This window comes from Haliotis asinina, chromosome 1 (assembly GCF_037392515.1).
Source record: "Haliotis asinina isolate JCU_RB_2024 chromosome 1, JCU_Hal_asi_v2, whole genome shotgun sequence".
NCBI classification, from domain to species: domain Eukaryota; kingdom Metazoa; phylum Mollusca; class Gastropoda; order Lepetellida; family Haliotidae; genus Haliotis; species Haliotis asinina.
Genome location: NC_090280.1, coordinates 98,767,024 through 98,789,864, shown reverse-complemented (window position 1 = coordinate 98,789,864; position 22,841 = coordinate 98,767,024). Strand labels below are relative to the sequence as shown.

At 40.4% G+C, this 22,841-nt stretch overlaps 2 protein-coding genes across 3 annotated transcripts in view; one reads left to right on the top strand and one right to left on the bottom strand.

Annotated features, from left to right (window-relative positions):
• Window positions 1-2,307, bottom strand: part of LOC137256261 (uncharacterized) — a 43,211-nt gene extending 40,904 nt beyond the window's left edge. Inside the window, exon 1 of one of the 2 annotated variants that reach the window (XM_067793996.1) lies at window positions 2,113-2,307. In XM_067793996.1, the coding sequence (XP_067650097.1) occupies window positions 2,113-2,277 (165 nt within the window). In that variant the 5' untranslated portion in view covers window positions 2,278-2,307. The remainder of the gene's footprint in view (window positions 1-2,112) is intronic. The other variant, XM_067794002.1, reaches the window with a different exon arrangement.
• A 958-nt stretch (window positions 2,308-3,265) lies between these two features.
• On the top strand, window positions 3,266-19,904 carry LOC137256410 (eukaryotic translation initiation factor 4H-like). Its single transcript, XM_067794256.1, has 8 exons — window positions 3,266-3,356; window positions 5,690-5,858; window positions 6,693-6,741; window positions 7,630-7,694; window positions 8,159-8,240; window positions 15,044-15,292; window positions 16,313-16,530; window positions 18,143-19,904. Exons 1-7 carry the CDS (start codon window positions 3,331-3,333, stop codon window positions 16,495-16,497), a joined length of 825 nt encoding a protein of 274 aa, XP_067650357.1. The 5' UTR covers window positions 3,266-3,330; the 3' UTR covers window positions 16,498-16,530; window positions 18,143-19,904.
• The last annotated feature ends 2,937 nt before the right edge of the window (window positions 19,905-22,841 follow it).

Here is a 22,841-nt window from a genome sequence, read left to right as displayed (position 1 = left end):
TTTTGATTGTTAACCAAAAAGTGGAATCGCACTAAAACGGTTAGCGATAAATTGACTGTGGTTGCGGGGAAAAGAACTTAAGGCATTTTTTCATCGTTTGTAGACATTTCTGGATACCATATATCATCGCACCATTCACTGAACTCTTAAAATTACATTGATTACTCTAAAACGAAATGAATCACTGTAAGTAATTATAATTCTACACCATTATCATAATGGTAGTGTGCATGTAGTATACATAATGGGTCTTACGAGATGACAGTTTTCACTTTCATGCACTTTGTAAAGTTGACATATTTCCAAATTAGGATTTCTTCACTGATTCATTCAAAAGTCTCATTTCCTCTACGTTCTACATGTCTACACCATACAATATCCTATCCTTCAGTAATAAAGTGGCACCATTACGCAAGTTACATGACGCCGAAAGAAGATATATTCAACAAATCGGTGAATGTATTTCCAAGATAAGAAAAACTGTATGATGCACGCTCTTGGGATTGTATTTCGTCAAGAATAATTTGATAGTGTTTCATATGCGGGCACATCCACTTCAAATCCCTCTCCCAGAAGGTTAGCAGGGGAGGCCCAACAATTGACTTAACAAAACTAACACAACAAGTCGGAGGTGGTTAAGCAGGAACATGGTACATGCAAGATGTCTCCTAAAGACCACACCTGCAGTTTCACGAAACGACGTAAACATCATATGTTCACATCCACACATATAGCTCTATAAACATAACATCAAGTACCGAGAATTATTTGAGGACTAATTACGCATAACATTCTTAAGATTCATATCCATACATATAACTATTTAAACAAAATAACTAATTATACGCATCACTGTTTGATGGAGGAAGGGTCGTATATTTACACTTAACTTGGGGCTAGCTCATCGCTAGAGGGGAGGGACATTATAGACGTTAGGGCAGGACATCCACCAAATATTTAATAAAGTCAACTGAAATAATACGGCTCTTCCCCATACAAGAGACAGAAGTCTTCCTAAAATGTTGCATATTAGAAAGCTTGGCAGTTGTCGAATAACTTCCGAAAATATGTGTCAAACACGTGTAAATGGCACACATTCTAATACGTTACCAATAATATGCATGTGTACCGTCACCAATAACACGCGTGTGTACCTTACGTATTAGAAGTGGATGAGTGATAGAGTTAAGTTTTACTCCCCAGTGTTCAGCGATATTCCAGGACTATCGAGACGGGCAACACCAGAAATTGACTAAACAAATTGGAATTCGGACCCTGATTTTCACCACTGACTTAATCCCTAGGCTTCAAACGTTATAGGAACTTCAGTCTTTATCGAGGTAGTAGCATGAGACATGTGACACCATGGTAATGTCGTGTCTGAAAAAAAAGCTTTCCCATTTGGATAATAAGAACACTATGCACACCTATCCAACACCAAGAACATCTAGAAATGACACTGTAGGTCTCATGACATCTCAGAACCTGAAATGTTCCGTCCACAAACAATGATAAACACCACTAACGGTTCGTTTCCCCTCCCGCCTCCTGCAGAGCGTCATAGTCCGTTTTCATGGATTCCCTTATTTAAGCAACCTCTCATTTACATATCCACAATGGCCGGCAGTCAAGGGGGGGTATATATGTTTCAAGACTTGTCAGAAATAAAATGAGCGTATTTTGTTTGAGGTAAGTGTCCCGCTTTTACGATGAATGTTTGTTTTAGCAAAACCTGCAAAAATATCAGTCGATAGGTTGAGTTTTCAGTCTTGATTTTGCCTTAAACCGTTCCGCTCAAATTTCTTTTGAGAAGAAAGGTGCGTCAAAGAAAATGCACTCGCCGTATAAACTCGATGTTGGCCTTGGCTGGAATACGAGTTTATTCATATGAACTAGTGCGTACTCTAACACCAAATTCACAAGTGATTACCCAAACCTCCCATGACTGGGACAACGTTTTCCTATTTTAGTTTACAAACATACTTAAACATATGTTACAGTATACAGAGCATAAATTTAAAAATTTCATGCTTTCGACTATCTATGATACATTAAGCTGTAAAATACCCTCAATAGTCCTCAGCTGATCAGCTGTTATACGTCTGCTCTTACCTGCTTCTGTTGTGTTTGTAAATGTGAAATTAGAAAATTAGTCGCAGATGATCTAGCTTTGTCATTTCCCTCAGCCAGAGTTTTGAAAACTTCCAAAACACTGCTGTCAACACGATCACTTGAAGCAATCGTGTGGTCCATGTGCTTCGCCACCATGTTTGACATAAACACCTTTGCGCATGACTAACGGAACATGACAAAGATTGTATTTGTAATACAACTATTATTATAACTGCTCTGCGACACCATTTTGAATCGACGCAAATACATTAAATCTCTATCGTACGCAAAGACTACAAAGAAGAAATGACATGATAGTATTTCCACTCATATAAACGATAGATAACATGCATAATATATCAGAAAACACAAAATGGGAAATTTTACTACGGAAATTCACAAATGCATATGCATGAAACATTAGTTGTTTATAGACAGTTACTAAACTTGTTACTAAACTGTAAGAAAAGTTGTCTCACTTGTGAGCCTGATCTCTTCTAAATATTGGGATTCACACCCAATTGTACACATTGTGTGGTTGTGGGTGGGTAGGGTGTGGATTGGGGGGTCGAACCCAGGTGTTGTAACGCTTTAACCACTAGGCTACCCTGCGCCTGCGGTGTACTCTCTCAACAGATGAAGATCATAAAGCTAGGCATTACACTTTCTTGGACGACTGAGGAAATTATGTTTCAGGTGTGTTTACTACAGTAACTTCATTTAACAGAACTTGGATTTTCAAACGCGTGAAGGCTTACTTGATTTTGCCTACCTCTCTTTTCCAAAGAGCACACTGTTCAGTAATTCTAATGAAGAAACAACATTTAAAAATGTTAAAAAACGGGTGACCCCAACACTATGTAATAGGAGCATGTTTTGGTGAGTCTCTTCTTGTTTCTTTCTTTTCAAAACTTAGTTGTGTGGGACTGAATATAACATCAGACAACACAATATAAAAACAGAGTTTACGTTGACAATTTCAAACGGGTTTGTTTGTTGTCTTCTAGTGGCATTTAGAAGTTGTTATATATGACCAAGATCTCATCAGTGCATCCTGATGAAGCCCCCCCCCCCCCCCCCCCCCTCTCAAAAATGCACCATTGCATACGTATTCAGACTCCATGACTGAAGAATACCAAGTAAAGCTAGTTGTCCAACAACTATCACCTTTTAACGCACGCATGTCTCGCCGGAAATAGATCTTGGATTCATTTCAACATGGCAGAGTATGATACTTTTCGCGGGTACGGTGCAATTTATTTGGGTTGATCGTTTGTTTCGTTCGTCAAATTATTGATATCACGTGCAGCTGCAAAGACTTCAATGTCATCTTCAAATGTTTGATCACAGTTGTTACGTGAATGAGCTATTTTATCATGAACAATTATGACATGTGGAGGTCCTTGGTGTCCTGCATACATGTGCGGTGGTAGCATAACGTAGCTTCACAAACCATACAAGTCGACCAGAAAGGAACACTTTTACGGCATATTGTTATGTCTTGATACCGCTCATGTACAAACACGAGTTGAATGGGTTGATATAAAACTTTTCACTGTAACTATCGTTTTCATGTGTTTCTCAGCTATAAATTTATCACATGCGGGATGTTTTCAATGCACTCTCTTGATCTCATTCAATTTTCAGATTAGGTTATTGTTACCTACTAAGATATGTGCCAAATCTTCTGTAGAACCCGAAAGGATCTGTTCATAAAACAATCTGAAACATTGTTGCAAACTTGTTCAGCTCACATTTTGTTCAGACTATTCTGTAAAACACATCACACCTTGAGTAAAGGCTAATCATGAGGCCTGACTTATCAATTTATAGATAAGCGGCTACTGTACTCTTAAAAATAGGTAGGGGAACTGTATTTAAATGTACCATTGTCTCAGTTGGGAGATATATGGGATTGAATCAATGTTGATGCAATAATAATGGATGTTTGGAATTTGAGAATGTATCACCACCTGGATTTCATTCAAAGCAAAGCTGTTTGTTCAGTTATCCCCCTTGTTAGGTGACTGGAGTAAATTTCAGGTTTACTATTTTCAGTCATTAATGTGTGATTTGACCCTAAAAACCCTAACCATGCTCAGATGCAAGAAAATTATCAGATAAAATGGTCTACAGTGATTTATCGACCTGCCTGAAAAAATGTCAATGACACCCCATGCATTGTGTTTGTGTGTGGCGATAACGTGAAATGATGCTGCATATGCAAGATGAATGTCATTGTAATGTTCCTCAATGGTTTTTCTTTCTACCAGACCTCAAAGTTCAGGTTCCCCTACCTTTTTTAAGAGTAAATAATGACATCACTGAGCTCCATGACAACATAGCCTTATACAAGAGTGAGTGTACCTCTGGCTTTCTGTAGGGCTTTTGATAAACAGACAAAAAAGCATGGCGTGTATCTGATGGGCTGTACCCTTTAATGAAAGCTGTACCAGACTGGCCACCAAGAGCTCCTCTTTAGAGACGTACAGGTTTATATAACAGAGGCATTTGTATTGTGATTTGGTGTTGTAAAAGACTAACGTCTTGTGATGCAGTGTTTCTTGACTCATAAGTAAGAAAAACACATCAGCTTTGTCTTCAGTTGCACCTGAAGGTAGATATTCTGCATTGCACATTGGTTGTCAATTTAATTGTGACAGTGCCTATTGGTTTTGAATCATACATGAGTTTGTTCTGTCGAAATTAATTCATGCATAATGTAAAACCATCAAGAACTGTCAGTGGATATCCCTTTCAGATTGATACGGATGTAGTAACATGCAAGCAGATGGGACAGTCGGTGGAAATTTCAATTATATTGTTCATTACAGTGTTCATTACGCATATAGATAGAATGAAATCACTGAGAGTTTACAAGAGTGGAACAGGTCAGTGATTTTCCTTGAGAAATGTTTTACTGTGCAATGCAGTGCTTGGATATCACTAATGACAGAATCTGCTCAGTCTCCATCCATGCATTTTGTTTGCAGTGTTTAATGCCCATAAGACACCTTTTAGTGCAAAGGTTATCTATCAGCTATCTATTGATTCTTACTAATCTTACATGAGATAAAGTGTTGCTCCCTGTCTCATACATCATGATATAAGTTAGAGTAATTTTCACAAATTCTGAACACAAAAGTAAAAATCTAGAAGAAAAGTGGCCTTATCTTTTGGGGTCCACTAAGCCTCTCTTCCTTCATTTTTAGTATATTTTAACCAAATTACATTAATTTGCGTATCTTTGTAGACAGAAATGAAATGCAGCCCCAGGTTTCAGAGTTTAGTCTGAATTTACCAACTTTAGATAAAAGAAAATGTGCAAGAAGGAAGTTGTCCAATAGTGAGATTTGTTAGATTTGCATGTAGGCGGCTCTATGAGTCTTGACAAAGATTTACCATTGTTTTTTGAGGAATAGATAATCCTGAGCACCAGATGGATTATATGGAAGTTGGATGAGCCACTGGGTGAGGCTGTTAAATGTTGTGATCCAAAGGCATGGCAGGAACCAATGTTTGTGGACTTGAATTCCACTTTTTCAAACCCTGAATAACATGTTGTGTTTATTTGCAGAGGACGTAGTGGGGGGTACAGCAACTATGACAATAGCTATGGTGGGCGCCGTGGAGGGAACAGGGGATCAAAGCCCCTCCCTACGGAACCTCCCTACACTGTATATGTAGGTAACCTGCCTCTACAGGTCGTACAGGGCGACCTTGAACTCATCTTCAAAGACTTGAAAGTAAGGTTGCAATGATATTGCATTGATTTTTGCATACACACATCTCAACTGAACAGGGCACATGTAGTTGTCTGTATGCATGAATTATGGAAGCTTGATTAATATCATTTCCCTGTACAAACACCAGGATGAAATGCGCTTTCTCTTAGATCTTTGTTGTGTTGATGAGTTTGACCTTGTCCTCAGCAGTCTGTTGCGGCTTTGTTTAAGCAGCAAGTTCATGGGTCGGGTGGCTGGATATAGTCATTAGATTGTTGGTGTTTGTATACCCTGTTTCTTTCTTTCTTGTTTACGTCACACTCCACAATATTCCAGCAATATGGTAGCAGTCTGTAAATTATCAAGTCTGATCAGTCAATCCAGTGATCAACATCAGGAGCATACCCAGATGGTGTATATTGTTGCTCACATTATCAATCACAGGAGTGGCTGTACATATTTGATGATTGAGCATCTGCCAAGCCAGTCCTAGAATATTGCTGAGTCAAATGTTCAACAAGTACTCGCAGCTAAATAAATCCCTATCCATGCAAGATGATCTGTCCTAAGGATAATGTATGTCACAAGTTTAGTTTTATGCCTGTTCTAGCAATAATCCAGCAATATCACGGCAAAGTACGCAAGAAATTGGCTTCACACATTGCTCCCATGTGGGGAATCGAACTCCAGATCTCAGCATGACCAGGTGACACTAACCCACCACCCCATGTATCTTCTGGATAATAATGGAAGGAGCAGATCTTGTGTTGTGTTACGGTGTTTATTGATGTCATTTATAAAATGTTAATTTTCTATGCTTCTCTTTGATTATTTGGTGATACATTGTCTATTCAGGTTCGCAGTGTGAGATTAGTTCGAGATCGAGAAACGGATGTCTTCAAAGGTAGGTAGCAGTCATCATTTTTGTGGAATGATTGAAATTAACATATTTCCAAATTGTTCTTTTGTGTTGCTGGCATGCAGATAGATATCAATGACAAAATATTGTTGTGAAACTGACTAAAGACATTTTTTGGTTTGTCTGCAGAATAACTGAGTCATGGAACTGTTATGTGTTAATCGGATTTTTGGCAGTACTTAACCACTCAAAACCCTTTTCAGATTGACTGTGTACAGTAAACAATGTAAGCTGTCAGCTGTTGGTCTGATGGAGTATCAGAACGACACATGAAGATCTCAGTTAGAATTCACTGTCCCCTGCCACCTGCTAGTTGTAACTAATGTTCAACATTAACAAAAAACGGAATTGGTTGGTCAGAAGAATAACAAGAGTGGCAGTCATGCTTGTTGACTTGTCTTGACACGTCATTGCATCCCATTTGCATAGATTGATGCTCATGCTGTTGATTATTGGACTGGTCGGGGCTTGATTATTTACAGTATATCTAAAATATTGCGGATTGCGACATTAATCTTCGCACGCTTGCTTCCTTACTCACTCACTCGTTGACAATATTCTCAATGGAATGACCATGCAGCCCTGATGCCCTATAGTGGTATTACACAGTTTATAGAAGTGATATTTCCAGGGGATCCTGCAGACTCGTACTTCTTGGGTCTCTGTTACAGATGGGTCACTGAGGTAGCCTTGTGGTTAAAGTGTTTGTCAGGAGTCGAAAGGAGATCAACAGATGGTGAAAGACCAGGGTTCATTCCCAGCCTGGTTGGAATGTGTGAAGCTCTGGTGTCCCCACTGTGATATTGCTGGAATATTGCTGGAATATTGCTAATGCTTGCATAAGTCCATGCTCATTCACTAACTCTGTTTCAGGTTTTGCTTATGTGGAGTTTGAGGATCTAAGTTCTCTACAGGAAGCATTGACCTTTGATGGAGCTGTGAGTATTCTGTTTAGATGTGATTTTACCTATGCATTTAATATAAAGCATTAAGATACAGTCTTCAAGACCCCATGCTCATCGCAAGATGTGATTAAAGTAGTATCGGAATATAGCCGGAATATTGCCTTTTGGCAGTGTTTGACAACAAACAAACAAATATTTGGTATCTTTGATTGACTCATCATAGGAATGTATCATGTGCATACCGAAGTGATTAATCAAACACTACTGAGAATGGTTACAGTAAATTCCCGATAAGAGCTGACTACTTGGAAGTTTCAAGTTGATTGGGCAGTGGGATTGAGGTAACATGCTCTAAGATCTGATATTGATGAAATTTTGCTGTCCGCTGGAGGCTTCCATGTGGCTGGAATAGTGGTGTATTCTGTGTACCTCTCACTCACCAGCTGTTTCAATAAGACATGTCTTAAACGACTTTGTATCACACACTTTGTCCACAGCTCTTTGAAGATAAAAACATACGTGTCGATATAGCCGAAGGTCGTAAAGATGGCAGAGGTCGTGGTCGAGGTGGCCCTCAAGGTAAGTTTTCCCTGATGTAATAGTTAACAAAGACTGAAATGTGTCTATTGTTGTTAAAGATTTGTAAAATAACGTTTGGAAATTGTAAATGGAACCTGAAGCCAATGCACCTAGAAAAAAAGTGGTATCTTAACCATACATAAGGCAGATTCAAATGTGGGTAGTTGACGTTACTCAAGCTTGTACTCAGCACCGAATGCTACTGAGCTCTCTGGTTGGTTATTTACGATCACAACACAACGCACATGGCGAGGTTGAAATCAGAGAGTTCAGTAGCATTCGGTGTGGAGTACCCAATCGAGTCAAGTAAACTTCCGTCTTACATAAATGTGATACCGGTCAATAAGGGGTCGAAAGGGCCTAATGAGGCCAAATAAAAGGGTTTCATGAAGGTGAGCCATAGTTGTACAGCAAAAAAGAATATTTACATTGCGGAAAATATCCATGTTTTTCAATGTCAAGCCAGAAATTAGCAAGAATCAAGGTTAATCGAAGAATCCAATATCACGGATGGATTACCTTGTTCGTATAGTAGTATAGGGCATATCGTATGCATCGATTGCCTGTGGCCTGAGTAGCCACTATCATCCTGTCTTCCAATAGCAAGGGGCACCCGTGGCGAGCCACCTCCTCGTGGTGGGTGCTGGGTAACGCCAAGAGCTCGCCGACATCCCCGTAGTGGACCCGGGAGGATATTTGGTCCACCAACCCGTTTGCCGTGGGTTGCAGCCCTGTGTCGGCGGAGGAGGGGATCCTGGTGGTTGAGAGCAATAGGAGCTTGCAACCGTGTTCCTGTTGCTCAATACACCACTTCGGCCCTGACTTCGCCTAGACGGGTGGTCGAATAGGCCCGGTTCGACCAATCGGCTGGTCATGCCAAGCCCTGTGCATGGGGCATTATTATATTTATCAATGCACATATATCATTTGGAATCGTTGTAAATTTGGACTTGACTATATAATCTAAAACATTTTGAATTTGAAGTATGTTGTTCTGTAATTTGCCTAGAGTCCTATGCCAGAAGGCGGTGGCTCATGGGCCAATCTGGTAGAATTATTAATCTCTTAATTCTTCTGCTGGAGTATATCATCCGGGTATCCTTGGTGCTGCAAGCTGGAGGCCCGCTTGCTTTAGCATTGTCCTTGTGATACTCCATGGTGGGTGGGGAGCTCGGATGATGAATCATATGACACCAATCATGGCTTATGAAATACCCCCCAAAAAAACCAAACGTCCACTTGAAATTGATCCCGTTGATACTTCTCATAGACCGTCTCTATCGATTGAGTATTGGCCACGTTTCCTCTTTATTGAGACTCCGGACAAGACACCATTGAAGTTGAACCCTTTCGCAGTATCTAAGGGCATTCAAGGTATTGCTGGGGATGTCAAGAACATTAGACGCTTGCGTTTGGGTGCATTACTAATAGAGTGTGGCAAGAAACAGCAGACAACCAATCTGATGAACATTGAATCTTTTGTGGGCATTCCGGTCACGGTCTCTGCTCACAAGACCTTGAACACAAGTAAAGGTATCGTCAGAGATCGTGATCGGTTGTTTGCTGACATGTCCGAGCTTGATATAGCATGCGAAATGAAGGATCAAGGTGTGCTGTATGTGAAGCGCTTTTCCACCCGAAAAAACAATGAAACAATCCAAACAAATACCTATCTGTTTTCTTTTTCATTGCCAAATGCTCCCAAATCAGTAAAGGCGGGTTACTGCAATATCCAAGTTGAAACCTACATCCCCAACCCGCTCAGGTGTTTTAAATGTCAGAAATATGGACACGGTGTATCTACCTGCACATTGTCTGTTGTGTGTGCTCACTGTGGTGAGAAGACACACACAACAGAAGATTGTGACAGTGACTTTAAAAAATGCACTAACTGCTCTGGCGACCATTCATCTTCGTCAAAACAGTGTCCAATATGGAAAGAGCAAATGGCGATTAACAAAATAAAGTTCACCCAAAATATCTCTTTTTCTGAGGCAAAGAAACTGGTGAAGAGATCTGACCTTCTAGAAAGTCATGCTACAGTAGCAAAATCATCATCTGAATCCAAGTCTAAAATAACAAAATCATCCACAGGATGCCAAACTACCTTGACTTGGGTCAGTTCCGACTCCCCACAGGTTTTATACCCTGCTATATCATCCCAGACTGAGGAATCACTTCCTACTACATCAAAGTCCTCTGATCATAAGTCATCTTCACAGTCACGCTCTGAGTCTCATTCAACAGCTGATAGACAACAAATTGTTAAAACTAAACCCAAACCTAAGTCTGATGCTTCAAAGCAACAAAGTGGCAGAGCTCCTAAGGGGTCACAAAATAAAATTCAATTGTTTAATAAATATGGGTCTCTTGAAGATATGGACGTTTCTGAAAACATCCATTCTAGGGCACATAGCTTGTCGCCCTCCAAAAGAGTGTGGGGTAGATCCCCCCAAAATCCCCCCAAAAGATAGTTTATTCCAACAATATTGTACAATGGAACTGCAGAGGTTTGAGGACTAATTTACATGAATTACAGCTATTAGTCCAAGATTTCACACCTTCAGCGTTATGTCTCCAAGAGACATATTTAAAACAAACAGATGCATTTGACCTTCGCCATTTTAATGCATATCATTCTTTTTCACCTCCGGGTGATAGAGCCACTGGCGGGTCATCCATTCTAGTCAGACAAAACGTTATTCAAAGCCCTGTATCACTTTATACTAATATGCAGGCTGTTGCTGTGAGAATTACTTTACATGTAGCGTTTACGCTATGCTCGCTGTATATTTCGCCGTCTTCGACGTTTGCCAAAACTGATCTGCAAGCTCTCTATGACCAACTCCCGAAGCCCTGTATTATAATGGGAGATTTAAATGGGCACAACCCTCTCTGGGGTAGTGTAGATATAAACGCTAAAGGTAAGTTGTTGGAGGACTTCTGTTCTGACAACGATTTATGTATTTATAATGATGGTTCCAATACGTATTTACACCCTGGGACAGGGACCTCTTCTGCTCTTGACCTGTCACTCACAAATTCAGAACTACTTAATGAATTCGAATGGTCAGTCCATGATGACCTCTGTGGAAGTGACCATTTTCCTACTATATTAAAAGCTGTAACTCCATCCGATGTTCCTCCATCATCAAGACAGAATTTTAAAGAGGCTAACTGGACTTTATATGAAACACTGTGTTCTGAAAAGCTTAAACCTGAACGTTTTACTGACGTTCCTGATGCTATTAAATGTTTTTCTGATGAATTGAACTCCATAGCTGATGAGTGTATACCAAAGTCCTCTGCAGTTCCACACATAAGAAAACCATGGTTCAACGATGAATGCAAACAAGCTAGGAAGGCAAGGAAAAAAGCAGAACATTATTTCCGTCGCCATCCTATGGTGCATAATTTGAATAAATTTAAAATTTTAAATGCTAAAGCACGGCATACTTTTAAACAGAACAAACGCCAATCTTGGCAAAATTATGTATCTAAAATAAATTCTCGGACACCCATGTCCAAGGTATGGAATATGGTTCAGAAAATTAAAGGTAAAGGTACTAAATCTACTGTCAATCATCTTAAACATGGAGATCAAGTACTTACCGATAAATCAGATATCGCAAATAAACTGGGTGAAACCCTTGCTAAACACTCTTCCTCTTCTAATTATTTACCTAAATTCCAGCAGTATCAAAAACAACAAGAAAAGAAAACTATTAATTTCAACTCAGATAATGGGGAAGATTATAATGAAACTTTTTCTATTCATGAGCTCCATACTGCTCTTGATCAAGCTCATGATACTGCTACAGGAGCTGATAACATACATTATCAACTCCTGAAGCACTTACCAGAATCCTGCCTAGAAACTCTCCTAAATATTTTTGATGATATTTGGACATCGGGTAACTTTCCTTCATCATGGCGTGATGCCATAGTAGTACCCATACCTAAACCTGGACGTGATCATACCGATCCATCCAATTATCGTCCGATTTCGTTAACTAGCTGTGTTTGCAAGACCATGGAACGCATGATAAATAATCGACTTGTTTGGTACTTGGAAACAAATAACCTTATAACTGATATACAGTGTGGTTTCCGTAAACACAGAAGTACTGTCGATCACTTAGTGCGACTGGAATCATTTGTTAAAAATGCACTGATTAATAATCAACATGCTGTGTCTATCTTTTTTGATCTTGAGAAGGCATATGACACAACCTGGAAATATGGTATTTTAAGAGATTTACATGACTTCGGCTTGCGAGGTCGTTTGCCTCAATTTATTGCCAACTTTTTAAATAACAGACAGTTTCAAGTTCGAGTGGGTTCTACCCTGTCTGATCATTACAATCAGGATCAGGGTGTTCCACAAGGCAGTATTCTGTCTGTCACACTTTTTAGCATCAAGATAAATAGTTTATCAAAAGTTTTAAACGATTCAATTGATGGATCGTTATTTGTGGATGATTTTAATATTTCTTGCCGTGGGAAAAATATGCATACCATTGAACTCAACTGCAGCTTTGTTTAAACAAAATAAATAAATGGTGTCTTGAAAACGGCTTCAAATTTTCTAAATCGAAAACTAACTGCATACATTTTTGTCGTAGATATAAACCCCATAAAGATCCTGAACTGTCTCTAGATGGGACGCCCATTAAAGTTGTGAAGGAAGCCAAGTTCTTGGGTCTAATCTTTGATTCACATTTAACTTTTTTACCACATATTAAATCACTTAAAACTAAATGCCTGAAAGCACTTGACTTGTTGAAAGTTGTTTCAAATTCAAAATGGGGAGGGGATCAAGCTACCCTTCTCCATCTCTATCGATCACTAGTTCGTTCTAAACTTGATTATGGCTCAATCGTTTACGGGGGAGCCTGCAAAAGCAATCTTAAACTTCTTGATCCTGTCCATCATCAAGGTCTGAGACTTTGTCTTGGATCTTTTAGAACTTCACCTATTGACAGTCTCTATGTTGAAGCTGATGAACCTTCTCTTGAGCAGCGCCGTATAAAGTTAGCTTTACAATGCATTACTAAATTATACTCTAATCATTCTAACCCTGCATATAACTGTGTTTTCAATCCCCTTTATGAGGATTTATACAACAAAAAGTCTTCTCTTGTCCCACCTCTGGGACATAGAATTACACCTTTTCTTTCTGCTGCTGGGATTCAGCTGGAAAACATAGCTCCCTCCCGTCTTCTTTCTTCTACTCCCTGGCAGTTGGTCAGGCCTCAAGTAGACCTAACATTGACCACATTTAAAAAATCAGAGACTAATGAATTACAATATAAGCAAAAATATAATCAATTAAAACATAAATATAGCAATTATAAATCCTTATTTACAGATGGGTCCAAGGATGGTGGCGCTGTGGCTTGTGCCACTGTCATTGGATCCAGAACAATATCTTCTAGATTACCAGTTAGTAGTTCTATTTTTACAGCTGAAGCTAACGCCATATTAACAGCTCTCAAATATATTCAAAGACACCCTAAACGTAAACAATATATAATCTATTCAGACTCTCTTTCTTGTCTCCAGGCGATTAAAAATTTATCATGTAAACATCCACTTTTAATTGACATTATTGAATTGTATAATAATCTTGCTACTGGCCAATACGACATCGTCTTCTGTTGGTTACCCAGCCATGTAGGCATTTCAGGGAACACAATGGCCGATCTTGCTGCCAAGGCAGCACTCAACAAATCTGTGACACCGCTTCTTATTCCCTACAGTGATTACAAAGCCACCATTAGATCTTACATCCGTGATCTGATGCAAAAGAAGTGGGACACCCAAGTGGGTATAAATAAATTACATGAGATAAAACCTTACATTGGTTATACCCACTTGGGTTGTCAATCCAGATTTGAAGAGGTCATACTACAACGATGTCGTGTTGGCCACACTAGATATACTCATGCATACCTGTTGAAAGGTGAGGATCCTCGATTTTGCATCCCTTGTGATGAGAGAGTCACGGTCAAGCATATTCTGCTTGACTGTGTTGAATTCTCCATCACAAGGGATAAATATTTTACAGTTAAAACAATGAAGGATCTTTTTACCAACGTTAATTCTCATTTTATTATAGGTTTTTTAAAAGAAATTGATTTTTTGGGTGAATTTTGAATAGTATGTTTCTGTAAATAGATGTATTTTAATGATTGGTAGTTTGAATTAGTAACTTGAATTGTTGGTGGCTGTACCCTCAAAGGGGGTTGAAGTATTGTAAAATTATTGTCCTCCTGAGAGGGTACGTAAGTCCACAAACATTCACAGTAAATTTAAGTCTGCCAGGTTTTTAATCGTAGTATTCATGTTGTTTTAATTTTGGCTAACCTTTTGTACAATCGCCAGCAGCTGAGGGGATGATGTAAATCCAACTAGGGTCCATGCAGGTAGCAAAGGTACTGTAAGTCCCCATGGTCCCTAGTGTGGTGATCTACCTGCAGTTGTTGGCGATCTATAGTCTGTTTTTATTATGTATTGTTTAAATAGTGCTATTAGTTTTAACTTTCCATACTAGTTTTACTTAAAACTGTGATATGCTAGTTGTTTTACTGTCCTCCGTTGACAGATTTTTCCATATGCATATATTTAATTTAAATGTTCTCGTCACGATATGGCTGAGATATTGCCGATGTGACGTTAAACATTAACTCACTCACTCACTCCAATAGCAAGGAAAACAGCTTGCATGCTTTCTGTGGCTCCAGCTGGTAAGCATTTGTGATGTTTAACTTTGAAAGGCGTGTTGTTTTGTTCTCTTTCAGGAGGCTATGGTCGTGGGGGTCGGGGTGACTACAGGGGGGGATATGGAGGGGACAGGGGGGGCTATGATCGGGGTTACGACAGAGGCTCAAGAGGAGGGCCAAGGGGAGGTGGAATGGGGGGCAACAGGGATGGTGGCTACAGAAGTGGTCGAGGAGGTTATGACCGGGATCGGGACAGTGGTTTTGGAGGCCGTCCACGGCAGCGGAGAGACAGCGACAACAGAGAAGAGTTGAGGGAAGCTTCACCAGGTGAGAAGAAATGTAGACAGAATGAATTGTGGCTCACACATTCACGAAGTAAGGCAATGAATGGGTCCCATCTTTGTAGCTGTGGTATTTGAGCCTGTTGAACCCTTGATCAACCTCATGGCCAGTATTGTGGCTAATTTGGCCAGCTTCTCAATCTCCTTTCACTCACAAGACGTATAAAGCTAAGACCTGTTTGTTCATGCCAATCATGAGATCCTAGTTTATTCAAATCCAATTCCAGTATAACCTCTGTCTTTAGGATAATTTCTAAGGCGTTTTGATCAAGATGTAATGAAATTGGGTACATGTCTAGATAATCAATACTCCTAAAAATCAGGGCAAGTGGAAAATAAGTTAGGACAAGTTACTTTCTTATAGTCACTTGCCCTATGGGAAGAGGGTTTTTAAGAAAAATTGAACCCCTGAACTGTTATCCAGGTACATGTATTCAGCATGCCTTGGTAAGCTACAGGGTGTGATGGGGTAGACTATTGGGTTAAGCATTTGCTTGTCAGATTCAATTACCCAAGTTGAGTACAGTGTGTGAACCCATTTGTGGTGCCCCGCCATGATGTTGCTGGAATACTGTGAAAAGCAGCATCAAATCGTTACATTTGAAATATTCCTGTGCTTCTAATACTTAGCAACACCTGGAAATTGGCTAACACATGACATTGTAAACAAAAAAGTAAACCAAAGGGTTTTACTGCCTGCACTAGGGGTACAACAGTGAAGTGTCATTGGCTGGCCGTTTTAGCTGGTTCCCATGGTAGCGTCTGGAGTTGTGATGTCATTCTGACTTTAGGTCACAATATGATTTGAATGATGTCACCACTGTTGATGACACAGCAAAACAAGTGTTTGCAATGTTTCTAAGTGTTAGTATGCAGCAAATAGTCTTGCAGTTTCCGGGAAATCGAAAACCATTTAATCATGTTTTACAACCAATCAGATTACACAGTGACTTTTTGTTTACAATGTATAATAGACTCAACTGTATTGATATGGATTGTGTTACAGAGTCGGCAGCACAGCGCCCCAGGTTGAAGTTATTGCCTCGAACTGTGAAGGCACCCGTCAATGCCCTAGTGGAGACCTCAAGAAATGCAAGTATCTTTGGTACGGGCCGCCCAAGGGATGGTGTTGATGACGAAAGTACACATGAGCAGCGCAGCAGGAACACCAGTGAAAGTAGCCAGCATTGAATGGCATGGTAGCCGTGTTCGTCTTATGTCAAGGTGAGAACAGATGTTCAGGGGAGTAGTTGACACCACAGGTGTCGGGGGAGAGGTGACATCACAGGTGTTGGGAGAGAGTTGACAGCACAAGTGTTCGGGGAAGAGTAGGCCATCAATAACCCAGCTTTGGCAGCACAAGTGTCCAGCCAGTGAAGATCTGTGTAGAGAATTGGTCTGCAGGGTCCATAGGAAGCAGCAAACGGGATTGGGTGGTTAGGCTCCCTAATGTAGTTGACACGTCCTTGGTCATTAGATTGGCTGATCCAGACTTGATTATTGCTGGAATGATGCATGGAGATAAGACAGCCTCTCATTGGGAGGTTGTAACAGGTGAACTCTTCTGTTGTTTCAAGTGAGCTTGCATAGTACCATCAAATCTTTGAAGGGCATGCAGAAGTGGAAAGCCTAAGAAAAGCCATATTTATGGATGTCATGTTTAAGGGATTGTGGATAACATGATGTTTGGAGCATATGCTTGCTCCCTCATTCAGAGTACCATATTTAAAGTCTTATGTGTGAAGAAAAGGAAATTTTAAAGAGCATTTCTGCATCATCATCATCAATATCTCCAGGGTATACGTTCTGATTAATCTCCACTGTACCCTGGATGCATCAATATATCTGAGTGGCACTGCAATCAAACCTTCTCAGCTGCAACCGCTGTCTTTGTTGACACTGGCAAGCCCGCATGTAATGGCAGCTAAATTGATTGGCTACTGTGAGAATGCATAGCCAGCAAAGGGAGGTAATATAATTATTGGGATAGGGAAATCATATAAACAAATTGACAGGACCGAAACTTTCACAAACTATGCAAGAACTCTTACTTCTTTCAGAGCATCTCTACGTGATATGTGTTGCCAAGTTTAATCGGTTAAACAATTTAAAAAATGAAAGTGAGTTGTGATTGGTAAGGTGAAATTCTCAGTATTAACACCTGATTGGATAAAAAGTCAGCCAAGGGAGGTAATAAATTCACAAGGGCCAAACTGAAGATGCATCCAGGGTGTAGTGGAGATTTATCAGAAATTGTAAACCAAAAGTCACTTTGTTCTGCAATCCGATTGGTTAGAAAACATGATCAAATGGTATTAGATTCCCGGAAACTGCAAGACAATTCCCAGCGTATTGGCACATAGAAACATCGCAAACAATTGTTTTGTTGTGTCATCAACAGTAGTCGTCATTCAAATCATATTGTGACGTTAAGTCAGAATGAAGTTACAAATGAGCAACTTAAGATGCTACCATGGGAACCAGCTGAAATGCTCAGCTGATGACACTTCACTGCTGTACCCTTACTTGATATAAACAAGTGCAGGCAGTAAAACCCTTTGGTTCACTTTTTTGTTTGCAATGTCGATAAACATTATGTGTTGGCCAAATTCCGGGTGTTAATGAGTATTTGAATATTTCATTTGAAACATGTTCCAAATGCATTCCCATGCTTCAGATGCTCAATAGCACCCACAATTTGGCCAACACATGATGTTTATCTCCTAAGTATAGCTTGGAGGTATTGAGGATGGTTTCTGCATGTGAAAAACAAAAGATTTATGTTACAGTTCTTCAATTATTTATGGTTGTCTGATTTATCTCCCTTTGATTACAGGTTGAGGTTGTGTGGCCAGACTAATGCTGAGTGGGCTGACTGCGTTGTTACCATGACAACACAACCCTGGCAATTCCATGGCAACAGCCCCATTGTTTCATTCATATCAGAGCTGCTTACACAGCTGTTGGCTAGATAACCTGGCCACAACAACTTGACAGGATGACATATTTATTGTGTCTCATGTTCTCATCACACGTGATAGCTGCAGCCAATGGACTGTCTTGTTGCAGATACAACTTCCCTACAGCAGCAGGATCCACAGTCAGATGGTTGGGCATGCTGATTGTCTGCCTGCCTGGCCAGGATCTCTGCTTGCTACTTTCTTAAGACTCTTTCACTCGACATTATGAAATTCAGGGGGATATGAATTGCTTGTAAGGACAGATCTACAAGGTTTCTCAGTTTTCTTCTTTTCCTAATGGATAGTTAGGTACAAATTACCGTCAGTATGGTTTGGTATTGGTTTTGGATCTGGCTAATCTGTATTATTTACGTCCGTTAAGATGTTGATTTTTATGGAGGACTGTACTCTGTATTCAGAAGAATGTGTTGTGTGGGAAACGCTATAGAGAATTGTCCCTGTGTGTAATCTGCAGGACTATTGTTGTCGATGTGTTCAATACCATGTGGTCGTTTTGATAGATGTAACAGCCATTAGGAAAGATCTTGGTAATGTAGTCAAGTGAACTTATATGTGTATGGCAACTAAAGACTCAAAAAATGTTTTCCTGTTCTCTTTTGGAAACTGATGTGAAGTATTTTGTCTTTGAAAAAGAAATAAATTAATTGTGTACAGTTTAGTGGTTAGTGTAAGCAGTCACGTTATTGGAATAAACGCCTTTGCATGGAATCTTACCTTGTAAGGTTCACCTGTTGCCATTGTCATTAGATGAACAATATGATTTGTTTGTGTGTCCGTTGGATTTTAGCTTGAAATATTTTAAATCTTCCGGAGCAGTTTCCTGATAGGTTTCAGAGTAGGAAGTCTGGAGGAGGTAGTACCTTTCATTATTAAATTGCCAAGTGTTTTATTGTTTTAAATGAATACTAGCATGCAGTTGGACTGCACATCAAACCCATGTTCATACTTCTAATCACTGTAGTTCGCTGTACAAGTCATAATAATGGAGATAGTGCTATTCAGTAAACCATTTGTTACGCCATCATATCCTGGAAATGTCAAACACATTTTATCCGCGTTGCAACATAAGACCCCATTTGTTTATATCCCTCATCAATCATTACTTGCCAGGCTACATGTACTGGGCATGGGGAAGGGGTGGGTAGTCACATGGGGGTGGGGTTGCTGTGTCGTTCAAGGTGGTGCCGAGTAGGTTGACGCAAGGGAGGGTGAGTAGTGTCTCGTAGAACGGCTCAGATTGTGAAGTGACAGGTTTGGAGCTCCAGACAGTAACGAGCTCCTGAAGGTGTTGCCATGTGTTTCTTTGTCTTGATGTCCTCTCATCATCTTGAACTATTGGTCTGTCCATTCATCCATCTGTCTATCTGTTCACTGGGCCAAGTTGAACACATGGTGACACTGGTATCCTTGGCATTGTCATGCTGGCTCCAGATCTGTGGGTGTGCAACAAGCTTTCGGATAACAGTGGGTGGGAGGGCTGCTTCTAGGGGAGGTAACTGATGTGTCCTACCATACAGTACCTTGAGCTTTGTGCTGGTCTGCCACCAGCAGTGTAAAAAGTGTTGGCACAATTTTGTATTATGCCAAATTATTGTACATTAAAGTTTGTCGAATCAATTATTGTGATGTTTTTTATGTAACTAAAGGTTATGCACGGCAATTTGTTCATAAACATTACCTTTTTGTTTATGGCCACACTCGACAATAGTATAGCTATGTGGCAGCAGTATGTACCTGATGTTTAATTTAAAGGAAGTTGTCGTGCGTTAGAGGCCAAACTAACGTGGTGAGTAGGCAAGATGAGACTACTATTAGACAAATATCCAAAACACTGAAGAAGTCATTTACCATAACACACTTATCAGTTACAGTTTTAGGATCCACGTGATGGATCTTTCCAATAAACACCAGGGGAAGATTGATCCGCTCATAGCGGAGAGCAGTTTTAGAGCACCTGCTTTCACAGTATGAGGTCAGATGGAAACCTGAGGCATGTTCCAAATGTGGTTTATCTGGTTGTGGTCCTGTTAATGAGCTGGCTACTCCATACCGACGTGTATCAAACACACTTCTGGCACGATGGTGCATCGTCGTCCATGATCGCCCTGATCATGACCGTCTCGCGTTCCCGTAAAGCACACCTGTCATTGTGCCGCTAATTAGCACATGGAAATCAGTACTCACGGCCCTGCTGGTACCTTCCCAAACCACTAATGAGCCAGTTTCCCATGAATTCGATCTCCTGCTTTCTCCACAACTGTGCACATCGATAGGAGAGGTCCACACAATACCTTGGTTCATCTGTGAAGAGTAAGAATGCCCAGTCATTGACATGATCTCTCTCCCATTCCAGACGTGCTTGCTGGCGACACCGGGTAAGAAGGATGTGAATTCATGCTCTTCTTGACCGAAAAACAGCCTCCCGAAGAGGAGGAGTGTCATTCCTCAGTTCATTTCGCAGCGTGGTTGACGTCACAAAATGATGACCTCTTGCTGAAAGAAAAAGGAACCGGTCATCACGCTCTTTAGTCGAACGTGCTCGACCTTGTCATTGGGTAGCTGAAGCGTGAGTTTGATACCGGTTCCAAGTCCTGAAGACCACGCTTTGACTCACACCAAGAACGTTGGGTTGTCCCACTTTCAAGCATCCCTATGCATCTGCCTAATTCTTCGATGGTCAGTTGCCATCGTTGCCTTTGAGGAGGCATTTCTGTTTTCAGTAATTGCAGTAAACGCTTGTCGGGCTCTCAAAACCAGGGTGCAGTGTTGCAATGACAAAAAAACTTCAGAACGGAGAAGACTGTGGTCATCCATGACGTGTATATGGAATACGTCACAGCATGCTTTTCCCTTTCCTCCAGTTGCTCAGCTCTGGTGGCACAGCGAGGGTGTGTTGTAATGGACTTCCACAAGCGAGGGTGTGTTGTAATGGACTTTCACAAGCGAGGGTGTGTTGTAATGGACTTCCACAAGCGAGGGTGTGTTGTAATGGACTTTCACAAGCGAGGGTGTGTTGTAATGGACTTCCACAGATGAAAGGGACTGAATGTGGGTGGACACGACCCGCAATTTCGTCAATGCACTGCTGCGTTGCGTGGTGTGGGAAAGAGACCTAAGTATTAAGATAAATTTCATAACTGTTCTGTTCGGTACAGAGAATGTGAAATCCTGAAATCACAGAAAATCAAATTATCACATTGACTGGAAGTAAAGACTTTTTTCATGCAAGAAATAATTACAGATATTTATGCAGACAGAAGGAGAGAAAGTAGAAAGAGTTCTTAATTCACACTTTAGTGGTACGTTTCAAGGACAACAACGTATTCTGGCAAAACCTAAATAAGATGACGTGCAACAGGATAGAGACCCCACAAATAAATCAGGAACAGTTCATCATGTGTTTAATGAATAGAGACGTATTGCGCCAAGAAGTTGAAGCAGCCATAAAATTCATGAAACCTGGCAAAGCAGCTGGACCGGGCGGTATTAAAGCAGAGATGGTGAAGTCGTGAGCTGAGTTTTAAATCCATGTCTAGTCATTGTATATAATACCATCCTGACTAAAGACGAATATTCTTTTGAACGGCCCAAGGGATTAAACGTACCACTCCACGGCACATTAACGCGGTCAAGAACCACAGAGGAATCTCAGTGAGTGAGTGAGTGAGTTAGTTTAGGTTTACGCCTCACTGAGCAGTATTCCATCTATATGCCGGCTGCCTGTAAATAATCGAGTCTGGACCAGACAATCCAGTGATCGACGACATGAGCATCGATCTGCGCAATTGGGAACCGATGACATGTGTCAACCAAGTCATCGAGTCTGCCCACCCGATCCCGTTAGCCGCTTCTTACAACAAGCATAGTCGCCTTTTGTACAGAGGAATCTCACTCATAAACGTTTTCAAAAAGATATTTTGTTCAATTCTGAACAACCGTCTGCGAACATTTGCAGCTCTTTATGACAAGATTTCTGAAACTCAAGCAGGATTTAGGCAAGACTACAATACAGCTGCTGATATCTTTTACTTCACAGTGTTTTATGCTGAAATAACTACCAAGGAGAGGTTGCCGATTATATTGCTTGTTTGTGGACTTAAAGAAAACCTTTGATTCTATGAACATAACACTTCTCTGGTATTCACTATTAACGAATGATATCCATGGACAGTTCATTAATGTACTATGTAAGATGTCTGCTGTCACAATAACCAACACCTCAGTCCCTGAATACTTTGACTGTCTTAGCGGAGATAGACAAGGATGTGTCCTGAGCCTCTTTTTGTTCACGATATTTAGAACAGAATTGCAAATAATGCTAGAAAGCGCAGAAATTAGAGGAATATCTGTTCGACCTGAATTTTTAGAATTATTGCTATTGCTGTACGCTGTCGATTTATGTATTTTCGATGGCTGTGATTGGATTGCAAGGAAAAAATGACATTCTGAATGGCCACCATACAACGCGGGGATTACAACGTATGGTGGATAAAACAGAGATATTGGTTTTTCGAAACGGAGGTTCATTACGTCCTCATGAAAATGGGTTTTTTT

Bases quoted from the DNA above. Each gene is read 5' to 3' on its own strand.
- LOC137256410 (XM_067794256.1), top strand. From the start codon at position 3,331: ATGGCAGAGTATGATACTTTTCGCGG. The intron at 7,695-8,158 runs GTGAGTATTCTG...CTTTGTCCACAG, and splicing joins CATTGACCTTTGATGGAGCT to CTCTTTGAAGATAAAAACAT. The intron at 15,293-16,312 runs GTGAGAAGAAAT...ATTGTGTTACAG, and splicing joins GTTGAGGGAAGCTTCACCAG to AGTCGGCAGCACAGCGCCCC.